This window comes from Budorcas taxicolor, chromosome 7, assembly GCF_023091745.1.
Source record: "Budorcas taxicolor isolate Tak-1 chromosome 7, Takin1.1, whole genome shotgun sequence".
NCBI classification, from domain to species: domain Eukaryota; kingdom Metazoa; phylum Chordata; class Mammalia; order Artiodactyla; family Bovidae; genus Budorcas; species Budorcas taxicolor.
In genome coordinates this window covers 43,515,760-43,530,958 of record NC_068916.1, presented here as the reverse complement: position 1 = coordinate 43,530,958, position 15,199 = coordinate 43,515,760, and the positions used below count along the sequence as shown (strand labels likewise).

General features: G+C 57.3%; 1 protein-coding gene across 3 annotated transcripts; it reads left to right on the top strand.

Moving 5' to 3' along the window:
- Window positions 1-387: 387 nt before the first annotated feature.
- On the top strand, window positions 388-8,948 carry ADAMTSL5 (ADAMTS like 5). 3 transcript variants are annotated; one of them, XM_052642923.1, is made up of 13 exons: window positions 388-458; window positions 1,315-1,636; window positions 2,029-2,101; window positions 2,202-2,293; window positions 2,526-2,586; window positions 2,730-2,838; window positions 4,172-4,299; window positions 4,630-4,741; window positions 5,069-5,155; window positions 5,282-5,445; window positions 5,645-5,834; window positions 5,908-5,979; window positions 6,310-8,948. In XM_052642923.1, exons 2-13 carry the CDS (start codon window positions 1,581-1,583, stop codon window positions 6,609-6,611), a joined length of 1,446 nt encoding a protein of 481 aa, XP_052498883.1. In that variant the 5' UTR covers window positions 388-458; window positions 1,315-1,580; the 3' UTR covers window positions 6,612-8,948. The 3 variants fall into 3 exon arrangements, with proteins under 3 accessions (XP_052498883.1, XP_052498884.1, XP_052498885.1); XM_052642924.1 differs by lacking the exon at window positions 5,908-5,979; XM_052642925.1 differs by lacking the exons at window positions 4,172-4,299; window positions 4,630-4,741.
- The last annotated feature ends 6,251 nt before the right edge of the window (window positions 8,949-15,199 follow it).

Here is a 15,199-nt window from a genome sequence, read left to right as displayed (position 1 = left end):
GGGCGACGCGATCTGGGCGTCGGTGGAGAGAGGGCAGCGCCCTCCAGGAGCCACAGCAGGGCGCCCTCGGTGTGCGCACATTCCCGGGCCCTGAGAGCGGCGCCCGGAATAGCAGCCCCGAGGTGGGGGTCAGTTCCCGCGTGGCTCCCCTTCCCTGGGCTTCCCAAGGTCACCGGGACGCGGACGGTCGGACACCAGGCCGCAGTCCCGGGGCGGGGGGCGGGGCGCCGCTCGTGCAGGGTAGTCCCCTGCTGCAGATCAGTGCCCGGGCGCGCAACCGCCGCGCGGGGGCGCACTGCGCGCCGCCCCTCCGGACCCCGGCCGGGGCGCGCCCTGGGAGGCCGGGTGGGAGGGGCCGCTCCGGGCTGCCCCCGCCCCTCCTCGCGGGCCCCGCCGCTTCCGCTTGCCCAGGGGCCGCCCGGGGAGCCAGGACGAGCCGCCTGGGCTCTGCGTAGCCGGTAAGTCCCTCTTTCTATCCCCCCACTATCGCGACCAGCGTCTTCTCCCCCACCCAAAGCTGGGGTTGAGGGGTGAGGCAACCATCCATAGGGTGGGAAGAAGCCCATCCCCACTTCCTCCTGGGGAAACTGAGGCCCGGAGGCGTGGCCGCCCTGAGATTGTACCCACCGTGCGGCTTCTCGGGTAGGGAACCCTGGAGAGTGGGAACGGTGGTCCTTATGGCCCCTCATGTTGCATCACCTAGACACCCCCCCCCCCCCCCCCCCCCCCGCTACCGCAACAAGCCAGTGCTAAGTAGGGAGCAGTTGTCAGAAGGGCCAGCCCCCTTCCCCTCCCTGTGCTCCCCAGCCCGGACTCTTTCCTGCTGCTTAAGCCAGCCAGGGCTGGGGTTTAGAGATGCAGCGAGTCACACGGCTTTAATCAGACGGGGTCCCACCCCGGGGTTGCCCCCCACTCACCCAGTTCCTCAGTGTTTCTGAGCCAGGAGAACCGGATAACCAGGGAAACAGGGGCTCAGGGGGGTCTAGTGAGCCGGCCTGACCCCACTCAGCGCCAGGACCTCCAGGCTGCAGGCCTCCAACGTCCTGTGTGTCCTCTGGGCACTGCTGGCTGCCGGGTGCCATGGCCCTGGCCCGAGAAAGGACTCACTAGGTGGCTGCTTCCCTCCCCCTTCCTCATCCAGTGCTGTGGTCATGTGGAAGGTGGGGATGGCAAGTGACTCCATCCTCCCCTGACAAATGAGGAAACTGAGGCCCAAGGAGGCAAAGTCTCTCTGCCACCGCCTCCTCTACCCCCACGCAGCTGCCTCCCTCTTCCCTCCATCATCCTTACTGGTGGCCCCTTTCCCTCTTGCAGGCAGCTTGGGGGCTCCATCCCACACCCTCTGCACATGAGGCCATGAGGCACCCACTGGACCAGGGCCAGGTCACCCCTCCCTGCCCCTCACCCCATCCAGGAGCTCCTTGCTGTCCCACATCTGGGAGCTGAGGGAGCCCTGAAGGCTGGGGGCCTGCCTGTGAGGGGGTGTCTTTGCCGGGCACCAGCCCCAGCTCCCACCAGCCACACCTTCTGCCAGGTCTCATAGAATACTGGACAGAATCAAGCTGGTCCCCATTGCACAGATGGGGAAACTGAGGCCAGAGAAAGCGGAGCACCTGGCCCCTTGCCATACCAGAAGGTAGGCGCAAAGATGGTGGGGAGAGTGGGGAAGGACCTAGGACCCTAGAGAGACCCATGCACATCCCTGGAATGAATGATTCCTTTCATGGTGAGACACTAAATAAGCTCCTACTGTGTGCATCATGACAATAAACAACCAATAATAATAATTTTTACGTTTTCCTTCTCCATACCAGGCTCTGTGCCTTCCATTTTTCTCACCTAATCTGACGGAGCCCTCAAAACTTTCCTATTAGGTGGGCTCTAGTATGACTTCTTTTTCAGAGATGAGAAGGGAAGCTCAGAGAGGATGAGTTACTGTCTGAAATCACACAGCCAGTCAGGGCAGAGCTGGGGTTCAACCCCTGGCCTGCTGGCACCCCCACTGCCATGCACCCTCTGCCCCCTCAGACCCCGCTCCCTCTGGAACCTTTTGCTCCTGCTGTGGACCTTCCTGAATTGTGGTTTGGGGGGCAACACTCAGGTAAAAGGGGACATAGGCCCGGGGGCATGGGGACCCGGCTGTGGTGTGGGGTTAGCCAGCCTCCCCTCTAGGCTGACTGTGACTCTCTCTCCCCAAGTAGGGTCCGGGTGAGTGGACGCCATGGGGTTCCTGGAGTCGCTGTTCCAGCTCTTGCGGGCGAGGGCTCTCAGTGCGCAGCCGGAGATGTATCCGGTGAGGAGGCTGCCCAGTGGAATGGGAGGGGGTCCCTGTCCCTCCTCTCCTGCCAGCCCAGCCCAGCCCCTGGCCACACCCTTGGCCTGCCCACACATGCTGTGACTTTTAATCCCACTGATCCAGCTGGAATGTGGGTGGGGTTGGCGAGGGTAGACTGATGGGCAGGCTGGTTTTGGGGAAGGGGTTCCCAGAGGTGCTGACAACAGTCTGGCCCCCTTGCTTCTCATAGGTTTCCAAGGGAAGAGCTGTGCTGGGGGAACACCCATGAGTACCGCCTCTGCCAGCAGCCTGTATGTTTTACCCACCCACCTCTTAAACTCAGTTCTCCCCAAAGCCTTCCTGCTTCCCTGCTCAAGCCTCCAAATATGGTTACCACCATACCAGGTGCTCTTGGGGCTGTCCCAGCCTCTGCTCCACCTATCTCTGTCCCCAGGACTGTCCCCCGGCAGCCATGCCCTTTCGAGACCTCCAATGTGCCCTCTACAATGGCCACCCCGTCCTAGGCACCCAGAAGACCTACCAATGGGTGCCCTTCTATGGTGGTGAGTAGCCCAGCCTCCTGTTAGTCCAGAGGGAACAACTCAAAACTGGCCAGGAAAAGTTGGCTTCTAAAAAGGAAGAGGAACTTGGAGGGTTGCAAGAAGGGGGCATTAGCACTGGGGCTTTGAAGGATACATAGGAGTTGGTGAAGTGAAGCAGAGAAAGCATGTGGGAGTTGTGAAGCAGGGGCAGAAGGAGGAAGGGTCTATTCTGCACAGGGTTGAACACCAAGCTGAGGATTTACTGGGAGCTGTATCCAGAGGCCAAGAGTTCTCAAACTTATACCAGTAGCAGGAAATGTTGAGCTGAAAATAGCGGGTTATATAACTGTGTGCCCAGGGCAGCGTCCCTCCAGATTTAAGGGAAACAGGCAGCTTCAGACGCCATGGTGGGGGTAGACACAGATAAGAAAATCCTGGAATGGAGAAAGTTCCAACCATCAACTCATGTTGTTGTTTTTTTTCCTTCACCCTAAGAATTGGAGGAAACTTGCCATGATCTCACCCCTAGAGAGGCCCGCCAGGGCCAGCTTAGGCTCTATTCCAGGCAGGGTCTGCCAGCCAGCCTCAGGAAGTTGGGAGATGGAGGGAGTTTGAGCAGGGGTGGGGTGAGGGAGCAGGGATCAGGGCTGTGAGTCTGTGGGTGTGATGAGACTATCCATTGTGCCCCGCTGCCAGGCAGAGGGGGAAACAGAGTCCCAAGGAGGGACAGCAACATATTCAGGATATGCAGGGCTCAGCACTGAACAAATGCTTTTTATTGAGCACCTGCCGGGTGCAGGGTCCAAGTGCTGAGTAAGTTCTGCCCACCACTCTACCCAGAACCTAGAACATTGTCTGGGAAATGTGCTTGATGACTATTTGTGGAATGAACATTATGAAAAAAATGAGTGAAGAATAGGTAATGACGTTAATATTGTGTGTGTATGCTCAGTTCGTGTCCGACTCTTTGCAACTCCATGGACTGTAGCCCGCCAGGCTCCTCTGTCCATGGAATTTTCCAGGCAAGAATACTGGAGTGGGTTGCCATTTCCTTCTCCAGATGACGTTAATAATCGGTCCCTAGTATTAGGACTTAACATGAATGAATGAATGAACGAACGAATGAATACATTCCCAGTATACGAGTCTGGGACAATCCCAGGGGACGGGAAGCAGAAAGCCTAAGGTCCAGACCATGCTCTGCCTCAGCCTCCATGTGTGGCTTTGGCTGAGTCTCTGAGCCGCATATGCCCAAGGGGATGGCTGCCTGGGGGAAGACTGGCAAGGAAGGAGCTGGAATTCAAATATAAATCCCCCCCCCCCCCGCACGCCCGCCGACTTCTCCCATCCCCAGCACCCAACCAGTGCGACCTCAACTGCCTAGCGGTGGGGCACGACTTCTATCACAGCTTCGGTCGCGTGCTGGACGGTACCCCCTGCAGTCCGGGCGCCCAGGGACTCTGCGTGGCTGGCCGCTGCCTCGTGAGGATTCCAGGCCCCGCCCCTCCCATTTTCATCGAGGCCCCGCCCCCTAAACTCCACCCTCCTCTTCCCTCCATACCTCGCCCTCAAACCCCATTTATGTAGTTCCTGGTCCTGCCCTATTCCCTAGGCCCCGCCCCTATCAAGTCCATGCCCTCCCCTGCCCCATCTGTTACTAGACTCCATCCCCAGCCTCCTCCCATGAGGACCTGCCCTCAAGGTTCCATCCTTTTAGTTCTTGATTCAGCCCTCTTCCAGGGTTCCGCCCCTTCGATGGCCTAGGCGGGCGGGGACGGTCTGACGGCGTGCGTGTCCACCCCACCCCTTTAGAGTGCCGGCTGTGACGGTTTGCTGGGCTCCGACGCCCACGAAGACCGCTGCGGCCGCTGCGGCGGGGCCAACGACTCGTGCCTCTTCGTGCAGCGCGTGTTCCGCGACGCCGGTGACCGCCTGCCCCGTCCTCGAGTTCTCCCAGAGCCCTTTAAGATGTCCCGCGCTGATTGGACGGTCTCCGCCCAGCACCCCCCCATCATTCTGATTGGTCTTTGCCAGATTATCCCGCCCTTCCCTGAACAGACATGCGTTTAACTCTTTTGCTGTCCCACTTAAACCGTGGTAATAATCGTAACTCCAATCCATCGATCAGTACTGGCCTTCTGAGGACCAGAGCCTTGGCTAATCTCCTTACTGCAGCATCTCACTTAATCCTCAAACCAGCCTTCAAATACACCCTAGCTGCTCCCCAACACCTTCCTTCCCTCTCGCCCAGGTGCCTTCGCTGGGTACTGGAACGTGACCCTGATCCCCGAGGGCGCCAGACACATCCGCGCTGCCCACCGGAGCCGGAACCACCTGGGTATCGCAGGGTCCGAGGGAGGAGGCGCCCCGCTGGCCGCCCGAATCCCGCGGGGAGGGAGATGGCAGGGTTGGGGAGATGGGCAAGGCCGTTTCCAGGGAGCCTGGGCTGACCCTTCCCTTGCAGCGCTGATGGGGGGCGACGGGCGCTACGTGCTCAACGGGAACTGGGTGGTCAGCCCGGCCGGGACCTACGAGGCAGCGGGCACCCGCGTGGTCTACACCCGCGCCACAGGGCCGGAGGAGACGCTGCGCGCCGCCGGGCCCACCTCCGAAGACCTGCTCTTGCAGGTGGGGGCGGGCCTGAGAGGGCAGCTGGGCGTTGGGGATAGGGTCAAAGACTCTGGAAGGGGAGCAGGGGTCAGAGGGGGAAGGCTGGGGACTACCGGTCAGAGGGAGGAGGCTGGGTAGAGTGTGCGTGGGGAGAGTGGCCGGCCATCAGGTCCGAGTGCAGTTCCCTAACACTCTCCCCGCCCCGGCCCCGCCCCAGGTCCTCCTGCAGGAGCCCAACCCAGGCATTGAATTCGAGTTCTGGCTCCCTCGGGAGCGCTATGGCCCCTTCCAGGCGCAGGCTCAGGTCTTGGGCTGGTCCCCGCGGCAGCCTCAGCCTCGGGAGGTAGAACCTCAGCCCCTTGAGTCCCCCACTGTCATCCCTCCACGGACCCCGATCCCCACTCCAGGTGAGCTGGGGACAGCCTGGGTGGGGGGCCAGCAGGGGCAAGGCCCGCACCCCTGACTGCACTGCCCCTGCAGAGCCCTGTCCACCCTGCCCTGACACCCGCGGTCGTGCCCACCGGTTGCTCCACTATTGCGGCAGTGACTTCGGTGAGAGGTCCCTGGCCCCCAAGTGACCTGAACTTGACCCATGTCCTGCTGACCTCTAACTCTGGTCCAACTTTACCCTTGACTCCTTGACCTGACTACAACTTGACCCGTTCTGACCCTAATTTTGACCCCCTGATCTGATCCTTTGCCCTAATCTGACTCCTGACCCCTCATTGATCCCTAAGCTGATCTTGACCCCAGGCCACAGCTGACCACAGTCCCCAAGAGCCTCCATTGCCCCACCTGACCCCCAGTTCCATCATCTTGCAGTGGGTGCATGGTTGGGACCCAGGCTCTGTCCAGCAGGGCTCAGCATGGTTCCACCCACAGTGTTCCGGGCCCGAGTACTGGGCCGCATCCGCCAGGCCCAGGAGACCCGCTATGAGGTGCGTGTGCAGCTCATCTACAAGAACCGCTCTCCACTGCGGGCCCTGGAGTACGTGTGGGCGCCAAGCCGCTGCCCTTGCCCCCCGCTGGCCCTCCATCGGGACTACCTGCTGGCTGCCCGGCGCCTCATCAGCCCTGATGGCACCCAGGACCGGCTGCTGCTCCCCCATGCTGGCTACGCCCGGCTCTGGAGCCCTGCCGAGGACAGCCGCGTGCGCCTGGCTGCCCGGCACTGCCCTCTCTGAGCCCCTGGACCAGACCTTGGCCACACCTGGGTGACTAGACTCAAAGTCAGCATATGTCTCCTCTTGCTGTAGCTGCCAGGGAGCTAGGCACTGTTGGTTTTCCACCTGCAGCTCTATGACTCTCCCATCATCACACTCAGACACCCCTACATGCAGAGCTGCTCTCACCAGCAGGCCCACATGGGTGGGGACTCACTGAACAGACTTAATTCTGGTCTCCTCACCTTGGCTGCCAGGAAGCCCATAGCTGTTCTACACTCAGAGACTTTGTGTCTGCTTTTATTCCCCTTGCTTCACACTCATGTGCTCAGAGACATTGTCACACACAAGCCTGGTCCCAGGAAAACATACCTAAAGGGACGTTGTAATGGTTTTCCCTCTTGTCCTGCCTACCAGGAAGTTCACTGTTTAACCCCCGACACTCTCTCCTTTCACGCTGCTACTTACACATGTACTCTCACGTTTTCAGAGACACTGTCACAAACAGGCATGACCCCCAGAAAACATGCCTACCCAGACACTGTAACATACCAATTTCCCCTTTTGCCCTTGCTACCGGGAAGTTCACAGATAATCTTAACAGCTTCAGCAATTTGAGGGTGGGGTGGGCTTTCCTCCAGGCAACCCTGCTGTTCACCCTTTTTTTATTCCTATTTTTACAAGAGCTGTTTTTTAAAAAAAAAAAAAAAACAAGCCCAGTTACACACACTTGGCCGCTTGGCCGCAGACACTTTGGAATGCGCTGGTAGTGAGATCCACAATCATGCTCCCTGCCCACCCCCCCCCCCCCAACCAACCCCCATGTGCACATGTGATCATGTGCCCTTTGTCCCTCCTCCTCCTGGTCCAGCCCCCAACTCCCTCCAGCATGACTGACCCTGGGAAGACCGTGATGACAGGAAATAGATGATACGGGAAGGTGGGGGTTCCTTAGGTCCCATCCCCATTCCCCTTGGGGCCACACATCCATCTCAGGCCATTTTGGGGGGGACCCTTCCAGCAGGGTAGGGAGGTCAGTGCCCCACCTTCAGCCTGTGCCTTGTCCTCGTGTTCTGGATGTGGTCTCCTCATAGCTTCTAGAGCCAGGAGGGTAGGCCTATGTCATATGGATTGGAAGTGTCTGCGGGGTACCAGCAAACCTCTGCTTCTGCCTCCCCACCCTGAGTGGGGTGGCTCATGCCATCATCTGAGACAACCTGCTCACCTGTACAGTCCGTGGTTGTTTTCCTCTGGGGCACAGGATGGTGGGAGTGTGCAAGGGGTGCAGGACATGCAGGTCTCAATGGACTCAACCCTTGACCTTGCGGGTGATCTCTGGTCAAGCCCTGCAGCTCTCTGGGATCTGTGTGTACCCGTTCAGCCCTACTCAGCCCTGACCATGGGAACCACACCCTTTGGGACTCCAGCCCTACCCCCTCCGTCCGCTCGTGCCTTCCTCCAAAGACTATTTATTGAGCGCCTACTGTACGCCTGGGACCAGCAGCGCGTGGGGCAGCCCAGGCCTGGCCCCTTCTTCTGCAAGAAGTGATGAAGCCAGAGGATCTCAGGACCGCCCCCTCCAGCGAGGCTGAGCGGGTCGCAGCTCTGGACGGAGGCGTGTGGCCCGCGCGCCCCCTGGTGACAGGACGGGGAAGAAGGGATTCCGCGCTCTGGGTGTTACCTGCAGTCCCCAGTTCAGTCGCTCAGTCGTGTCCGACTCTTTGCGACCCCGTAAATCGCAGCACGCCAGGCCTCCCTGTCCATCACCAACTGCCGGAGTTCACTCAGATTCACGTCCATCGAGTCAGTGATCCCATCCAGCCATCTCATCCTCTGTTGTCCTCTTCTTCTCCTGCCCCCAATCCCTCCCAGCAGTCCCCAAGGGATCCCGAAAGGCCCAGGTGGGCCCCTCTGCCTCACTGCAGTGCGGGGATGGATCGGGGAAGTTGAGTCTCCGGCTTCCTGCGCCCCGGAGCTCTGTGGAGTAGCGCTGCCATCTACTCCCCAGCCAGCCGGGCCGGTTGGCCAGGGCGAGGCGCCTGCCCGGGGTGGATTTTGGGGGTGGGGGAAGAAAGACGCCAGTGCAGGGTTCAACTAGCAGACAGCGTGGCCTGTGACCCCACCAGCCGCGACTTCTCGAAGCCGCTGCTTCAGGCGGCAACATTGTTTCCGGAAATGACCATGTAACCAGGGATCATGGAGCCATTTAAACAGAGAACACATTGCAATTTTAAAGATACTCGAATTCAGCAGCGTAGTTGAGGTCGAAACTAGCATTAGCACTTGCCCAGCAAAAGTTCCACACCGCTTTGACGCTTTCCTTTTAAACGTGAATAAAAAGGCCAGGTGGTTACATGCAACAAAGGAAATGAGTGACTCAAGATCTGTTTCTTTGTGTCTTTACCATCCTCGGGTTTATTATTGACTGTGTCCACTTGGGTTAGCGACTGGATCGCCGCCCGGAGGGACAGCAGGTGATTACAGACGGAAACTCCCTCTCCAGGGAGGCATGCACAACTGAGTCCACTCAAGCCTCCTCCATTCTTCAAATGGACTTCTCGCAGGAGGCAATGTTTATTAAAGGATGAAAACTGGAGAAGGAAATGACAACCCACTCTAGTATTCTTGCCTGGGAAATCCCAGGGACAGAGGAGCTGGGTGGGCTACAGTGCAAGGGGTCACAAAGAGTCAGAGACGACTTAATGACTAAACAATAACAACTCCTTGGTCTTTGGTTCTGTGAAACTTAGAGCTAAGTTCTTGGGACTTCAACTTCCTAGCAATATTTTGAGGTTAATATTGGAGCCAGCTGGACTTCATCTAGCAGATTTGAGACAAATAAGGAGCTATTATGGGGCTTCCCAGGTGGTGCTAATGGTAAAGAATCTGCCTGCAAATGCAGGAGGCATAAGAGATGCAGGTTCTATCCCTGGGTTGGGAAGATCCCCTGGAGAAGGAAATGGCACCACACCCCAGTATTCTTGCCTGGAAAATTCCATGAGCAGAGGAGCCTGGTGGGCTACAGTCCAGGGGGCCACAAAGAGTTGGACACGACTGAGCACACAAAGAATGGAAACAGGCAAGTTTGGAACTTGCTTTCCTGTTAATAAAACTGTAGTAATCACAACACCTAATTCACCCTCCCCACCAAAGATTGTATTCAGCAGTCTTGCAGCATGCCAGCTATGGGGTGGGGGTGCGATGCTTTTCTGTTTTGAATTCTCTGCAGAGATCACCCCTCTGTTGGCTGCGCTTCTCTCTCACTGACCCTGTACCATCTGGCTGGCCCACAGGAGGACACACATCCAGTTGAGGGGCTGCCCCAAACCCCCAAACTGTCTCACACCAAGAGGGTTAGTTGAGGGCATGGGGGTTAGAATGGTGTGACCACCTGGGTAAACAGTTTGGCTGTTTCTGCTACAGTCGAAGTAATGCTCGTGTACAAGGTTGAATTATCATGTTTGTGTCCTACCCTCTAGAATCTGTGAACAGGACCTTTGGGGAAAGGGTCTTTGCAATGTAATTGAGGGTCTCAAAGGAGTACCTGGGTGAACCCTAAATCCAATGACCAGGCGCCTTGAGGAGGCACAGAAAGAGGAGATACCTGTGTGAAGACAGTGGCAGAGATCTGAGGGAGGTGGCCACAAGCCCAGGGATGCCTGGGGACGCCCAGAAGCTGGAAGAGGGAGGAAGGACCCTCTGCTGGGGCATCCAGAGGGAGCACAGGCCAGTGACACCTTGATCTTGGACTTCCAGCCTCCAGATGGTGAAAGGGAGAATTCTGGTTGTCGCAAGCTGCCTCGCTGGTGGTAACTGGTAGCAGAACCCCCTGAGACTCAGAAGCTCACCCCACACCCTGCAGTCTCTGACAAATAAGAGTCGCTAGCTCCACTCACCAAAGGCTGCTTCTAGAATGTTCTGAGCAGCTGTCGTCACAATAGCCCCAACTGGAAACAACTCTAATGCCCATCAGCAGGGGACCAGATCATTCTCTGGCCTTCCCGCAAAATGACATGCTCTCCAATGACAAAGAATGACACCCAGGTCACTCCCACGGCAGCGAGGTGAGTCCGAGTCAGACAGAAGGGGACAGAAGATATCATGGACATGATGCAAGTGACCTTCAATGACAGAGGGGACTGAGGCAGGATGGGGGCTCCCTGGGTGTAAGTCACTGGGTGGGGCCAGTCCTGTTGTGTTATTTGCCCCCAAGTTGCTGGTTACACTTTTCTGTACATTTAAATTAAAAACAAGTCTGAAGAGTTAAATAAATGTCAGTGCTTCCACCTGGGAGACAGGTGTGTATCCGCTCACCTGTACTCCCAAATAAGCTGATGGGGTGGTGGCGAAGGCAAGGCCCAGAGACAAACTTCAAGGGGCACGAGGGGCAGGGCAAGGCCAGGTGCAGAGCGAGCCAAGGCCCCGTCTCCTGCCCCAGACCCAGGCCACACCACCAAGTTCAAACACCTGGGCCAGTGATAAGCAGATAATAAGATCCGCATCCCTAGAGCCAACGTGGACTTCTCAGTAGGGTGGGGGTTCATTAATAATTAGCCTTCATCCCTTCCTCCCAACAAATCCAACACCCTCTAGTAAAAGCCAAAGTCCTCACCACACCTTCCAGGGACCTGCATGCACCCCCCCCCCCCACCCCGCCTCCACAGACCCACCTCCTGCCTTGCCCTGGCACTCGCGGTTCCAGGCACATGGGTCTCTCTGCTCTCCCTCTAACCCACCAGGCATGGTCCTGCCTCAGGGCCTTTGCACAGCCCCTGTGCCTGACCCACTCCCGCCCCCCGTTCATAAAACTTATGCCCTCACCTTCTTCATGTCTCTACTCAAATGTCACTTCCAGGGACTTCTATGATGGCCCAGTGGCAAAGACGCTGCGCTTGTACTGTAGGGGGCACAGGTTCAATCCCTGGTCGGGGAACTAAGCTCCCACATGCCGCATTGCATGGCCACACACACACATAAAATCACTGCCATAGAGAGGCATTTTTTTCAACGCTTCCAGCTCCTGCCCCTAGCCCCCTAGCTCCTTGCTGAATATTCTCCCGTGACACTCTTCTCTTTCTGATCTGTTATGCATTTATCCTGTCAACTGTGACATCCCTAAATTCTCAGGAGCAGGGGTTTTAGTTTCTCTGGGTCGTTACTCTACCCTTGGCTCCTGGAACAAGGCCGGGCATACAGTAGGTGTTCATGAACTGGACCCACCGCTCACCGGCAGCACTCAAGCAGTGCCTCCTCCTCCTGTCTTGCTGGAATTCTCAAGGATGAGGACTCAGGGCTGCCCAGTTGGGGGTTGTGCAGAACTGCCTCCTTTTTGTGAAAATTGTCTGTGGTGGTGAAGCTACCACCAGCTGGAGGCAGACTGGGCTGACAAGGGGGAAGAGGGATGATGTGTCCCGGGATTGCAGGGAACTTCCTTGGTGGTGTATCAGTTAGAGAAAACCAGAACACCCTCCCTCTCCCAGTCATTCAAGTTCAGGTCCTTGGAAGCACAGCCTGACTCAGAAGGTGGGGGGTGGGGGAAGCTGAGCGATGTGGTGGTCTCAGGGGAGCCCCTGAAGCAGATACCCTACCTTGAATCAACCCCACCAGGAGCCCAGGGGCCCGTGTTTGTGGTCAGGGAACTGAGATCCCACAAGCCTTGCAGTTCTGAGCAGCTGTCGTCACAATAGCCCCGACTGGAAACAACTCTAATGCCCATCAGCAGGGGACCAGATCATTCTCTGGCCTTCCCACAAAATGACATGCTCTCCAATGACAAAGAATGAAACTCAGGTCACTCCCACGGCAGCGAGGTGAGTCCGAGGCAGACAGGAGGGGACAGAAGATATCATGGACATGATGCAAGTGACCTTCAATGACAGAGGGGACCGAGGCAGGATGGGGGCTCCCTGGGTGTGAGTGACTGGGTGGGCCAGTCCTGGTCAGGGAACTGAGATCCCACAAGCCTTGCAGCATGGCCAAAAAATATCTCCAGACATGGCCCAATGGCCCCGGGACAGGAACATCCCCAGTTGGGAACCACTGAGCTGCCCCTGGAGCCACCACCCTATTGGGGTCCCTGGTTTCTCCTCCTAACCCTCCTCTTGCACCAGAAGTGTGACCGACCAGAATCAGGGGTGTGCAGAGCTCTGGTGAGGGGCAGACTGTGTTGGACACCATGGTCCTTCCAGCTGTGGCTGCAGCCGCCTTGTGGGAGATCACCAGGGAAGCCCCCTGCTATCCCGGGACACATCATCCCTCTCCCCCTTTATAGGCCCAGTCTGCCCCGAGCTGTTGGTGGCTTGTCCATCACAGACAGTTTTCATGAAAAGGAGACAATACCTGCTCCAGGGGCTCCCCTGAGACCACTGCCTCGCTCAGCTCCTATCATCTCCTACCTTCCGACTCAGGCTGTGCTTCCAGGAATGTGAACTTTAACAAGTGGGAGAGGGAGGGTGTCCTGGCTTTCTCTTGTTGAATTGGATTTGCTACTTTTTGCTCAGATGTTTTTGTACCTATGTCCACATGACAGGTGCATCACCTTCCTTACCTGTCCTGTCTCTGCCTGTTTTTATGATCAGGGTGGTGCTGGCCTCACAGAGGAAACCAAAGGCAGGTTGTAGGAGGTCCTGTCCCTGCTTACCCAGCTCCCGCCCCCCAATTTCCTAGGAGGCCAGGCGGACGTCCACGGCCAGTCTCCCGGCCTCTCTGCTGAAGGTTGCCTGGTGGCATCTGGTCCCATCACTTCATGGCAAACAGAAGAGGAAAAAGTGGAATCACTGACAAATTTTATTTTCTTGGGCTCCAAAATCACTGTGGACGGTGGCTGCAGCCATGATATTAAAAGATGTTTGCTCCTTGGAAGGAAAGCCATGATAAACCTAGACAGTATATTAAAAAGTAGACATCACTTTGCCGGCAAAGGTCTATACAGTCAAAGCTATGGTTTTCCCAGTAGTCATGCACGGATGTGAGAGTTGGACCATAAAGAAGGTTGAGCACCAAAATATGGATGCTTTCACAATTGTGGTGCTGGAGAAGACTAATGAGAGTCTCTTGGACTCCAAGGAGATCCAACCAGTCATTTCTAAAGGAAATCAACCCTGACTATTCATTGGAAGAACTGATGCTGAAGCTCCAATACTTTGGCCACCTGATGCAAAGAGCTGACTCATTGGAAAAGACCCTGATGCTGGGGAAGATTGAAGGCAGGAGGAGAAGGGGGCGTCAGAGGAAGAGATGATTAGACAGCATCACTGACTCAATGGACATGAGTTTGGGCAAACTCCAGGAGATGGTGAAGGACAGGGAAGCCTGGTATGCTGCAGTCCAAGGGGTTACAGAGTTGGACACAACTTAGTCACTGAACAGGGCTTCCTTGGTGGCTCAGACGGTAAAGAATCTGCCTGCAGTGTGGGAGACCTTGGCTCAATCCCTGGATTGGGAAGTTCCCCTGGAGAAGGGAACGGCTACCCACGTCAGTATACTGGCCTAGAGAATTCCATGGACAGAGGCGCCTGGCAGGCTACAGTCCATGGGGGTCACAAAGAGTTGGACATGACAGCCATTTTCACTTCACTAGCCACTGAACAACTGCAAGCCTGGCCCTGCCGCAGAGGTGCCTGCAGGGGGCGCTGGCTAGAGTGAATGGCCACTACTTCCCCAGTGACCAGCAGGTGGTGGATCCTGCCCAGCTCTCCTGGCTCCTGGGCAAGAAAAATCTCAGGTGTGCTTTTGACAGGGGACAGAGCGCCAGGTGCCAGCAGATGTGCCGGGTTTAGCCACCCCCGCCTTCTCAGCCTCTTTCTCCTCCCACTTTGGTCTCTTTCTATAGGCTCCTCCTGGGTTCCCTCCCAAATAAAGAGCTTGAACTCAGATTCTTGTGAGGTGGGACTGCTGCTTTTAGCTGGCTCCTCTGGAAGAGTTTTCAAAGAAGGGGGCTTCCTTGGCTTCCACTCCAGGGAGCACAGGTTCAATTCCTGGTCAGGGAACAAAGATCCCCCATGCTGCCTGGTGTGGCCAAAAAAACAAGAGGATTGTGGTGAACAGGCCTGAGAGCTCCTGAAGAAGCGGAGAGAGAAAGCTTAAGGACATGGGGTCAGAGTACATCTCGGTCACTTGGTGAGACCTCCATTCTAAGCCTTGGTCTTCTCATCTGTAAAGTGGGGCTGGCCCAGCACCCGCCCCCAGGAAGCCCCTCCCCAGAGCCAGAGGACAGACAGGGAAGATGAGGCTGGTCCAGAGAGCTTTACTGAGCCCTCCCTAGCAGGCCAGGTGCTTCATCCGCCAGCAGTGCTGCAGGCAGCGGAGCCTGTGTCTGTAGTCAGGCCAGCTATAGGTGACCTCGGTGGTGGACTCTGAGCTGTACTCTGGGGAGGACTCAGGCTGGCAGGAAGCGGGGAGCTCTGGCACCGAGGTGCTACTGGTCGCCTTTGTCGTGGGCCGTTTCTGGTGCCGTCTGCTGGACTTGGGGGCGGAGGCATCCGGCCCGTTGAGGGTATTGTTGGGGGGCTGCGTGCGGGTGGTGGTGCCACTGGGAGACTGCCCGAGGGTGGGGCCCTGGCTGGAGGTGGTGCTGGGCCGATGTGTGGGGCCTGAGGGCCCCTGGGAAG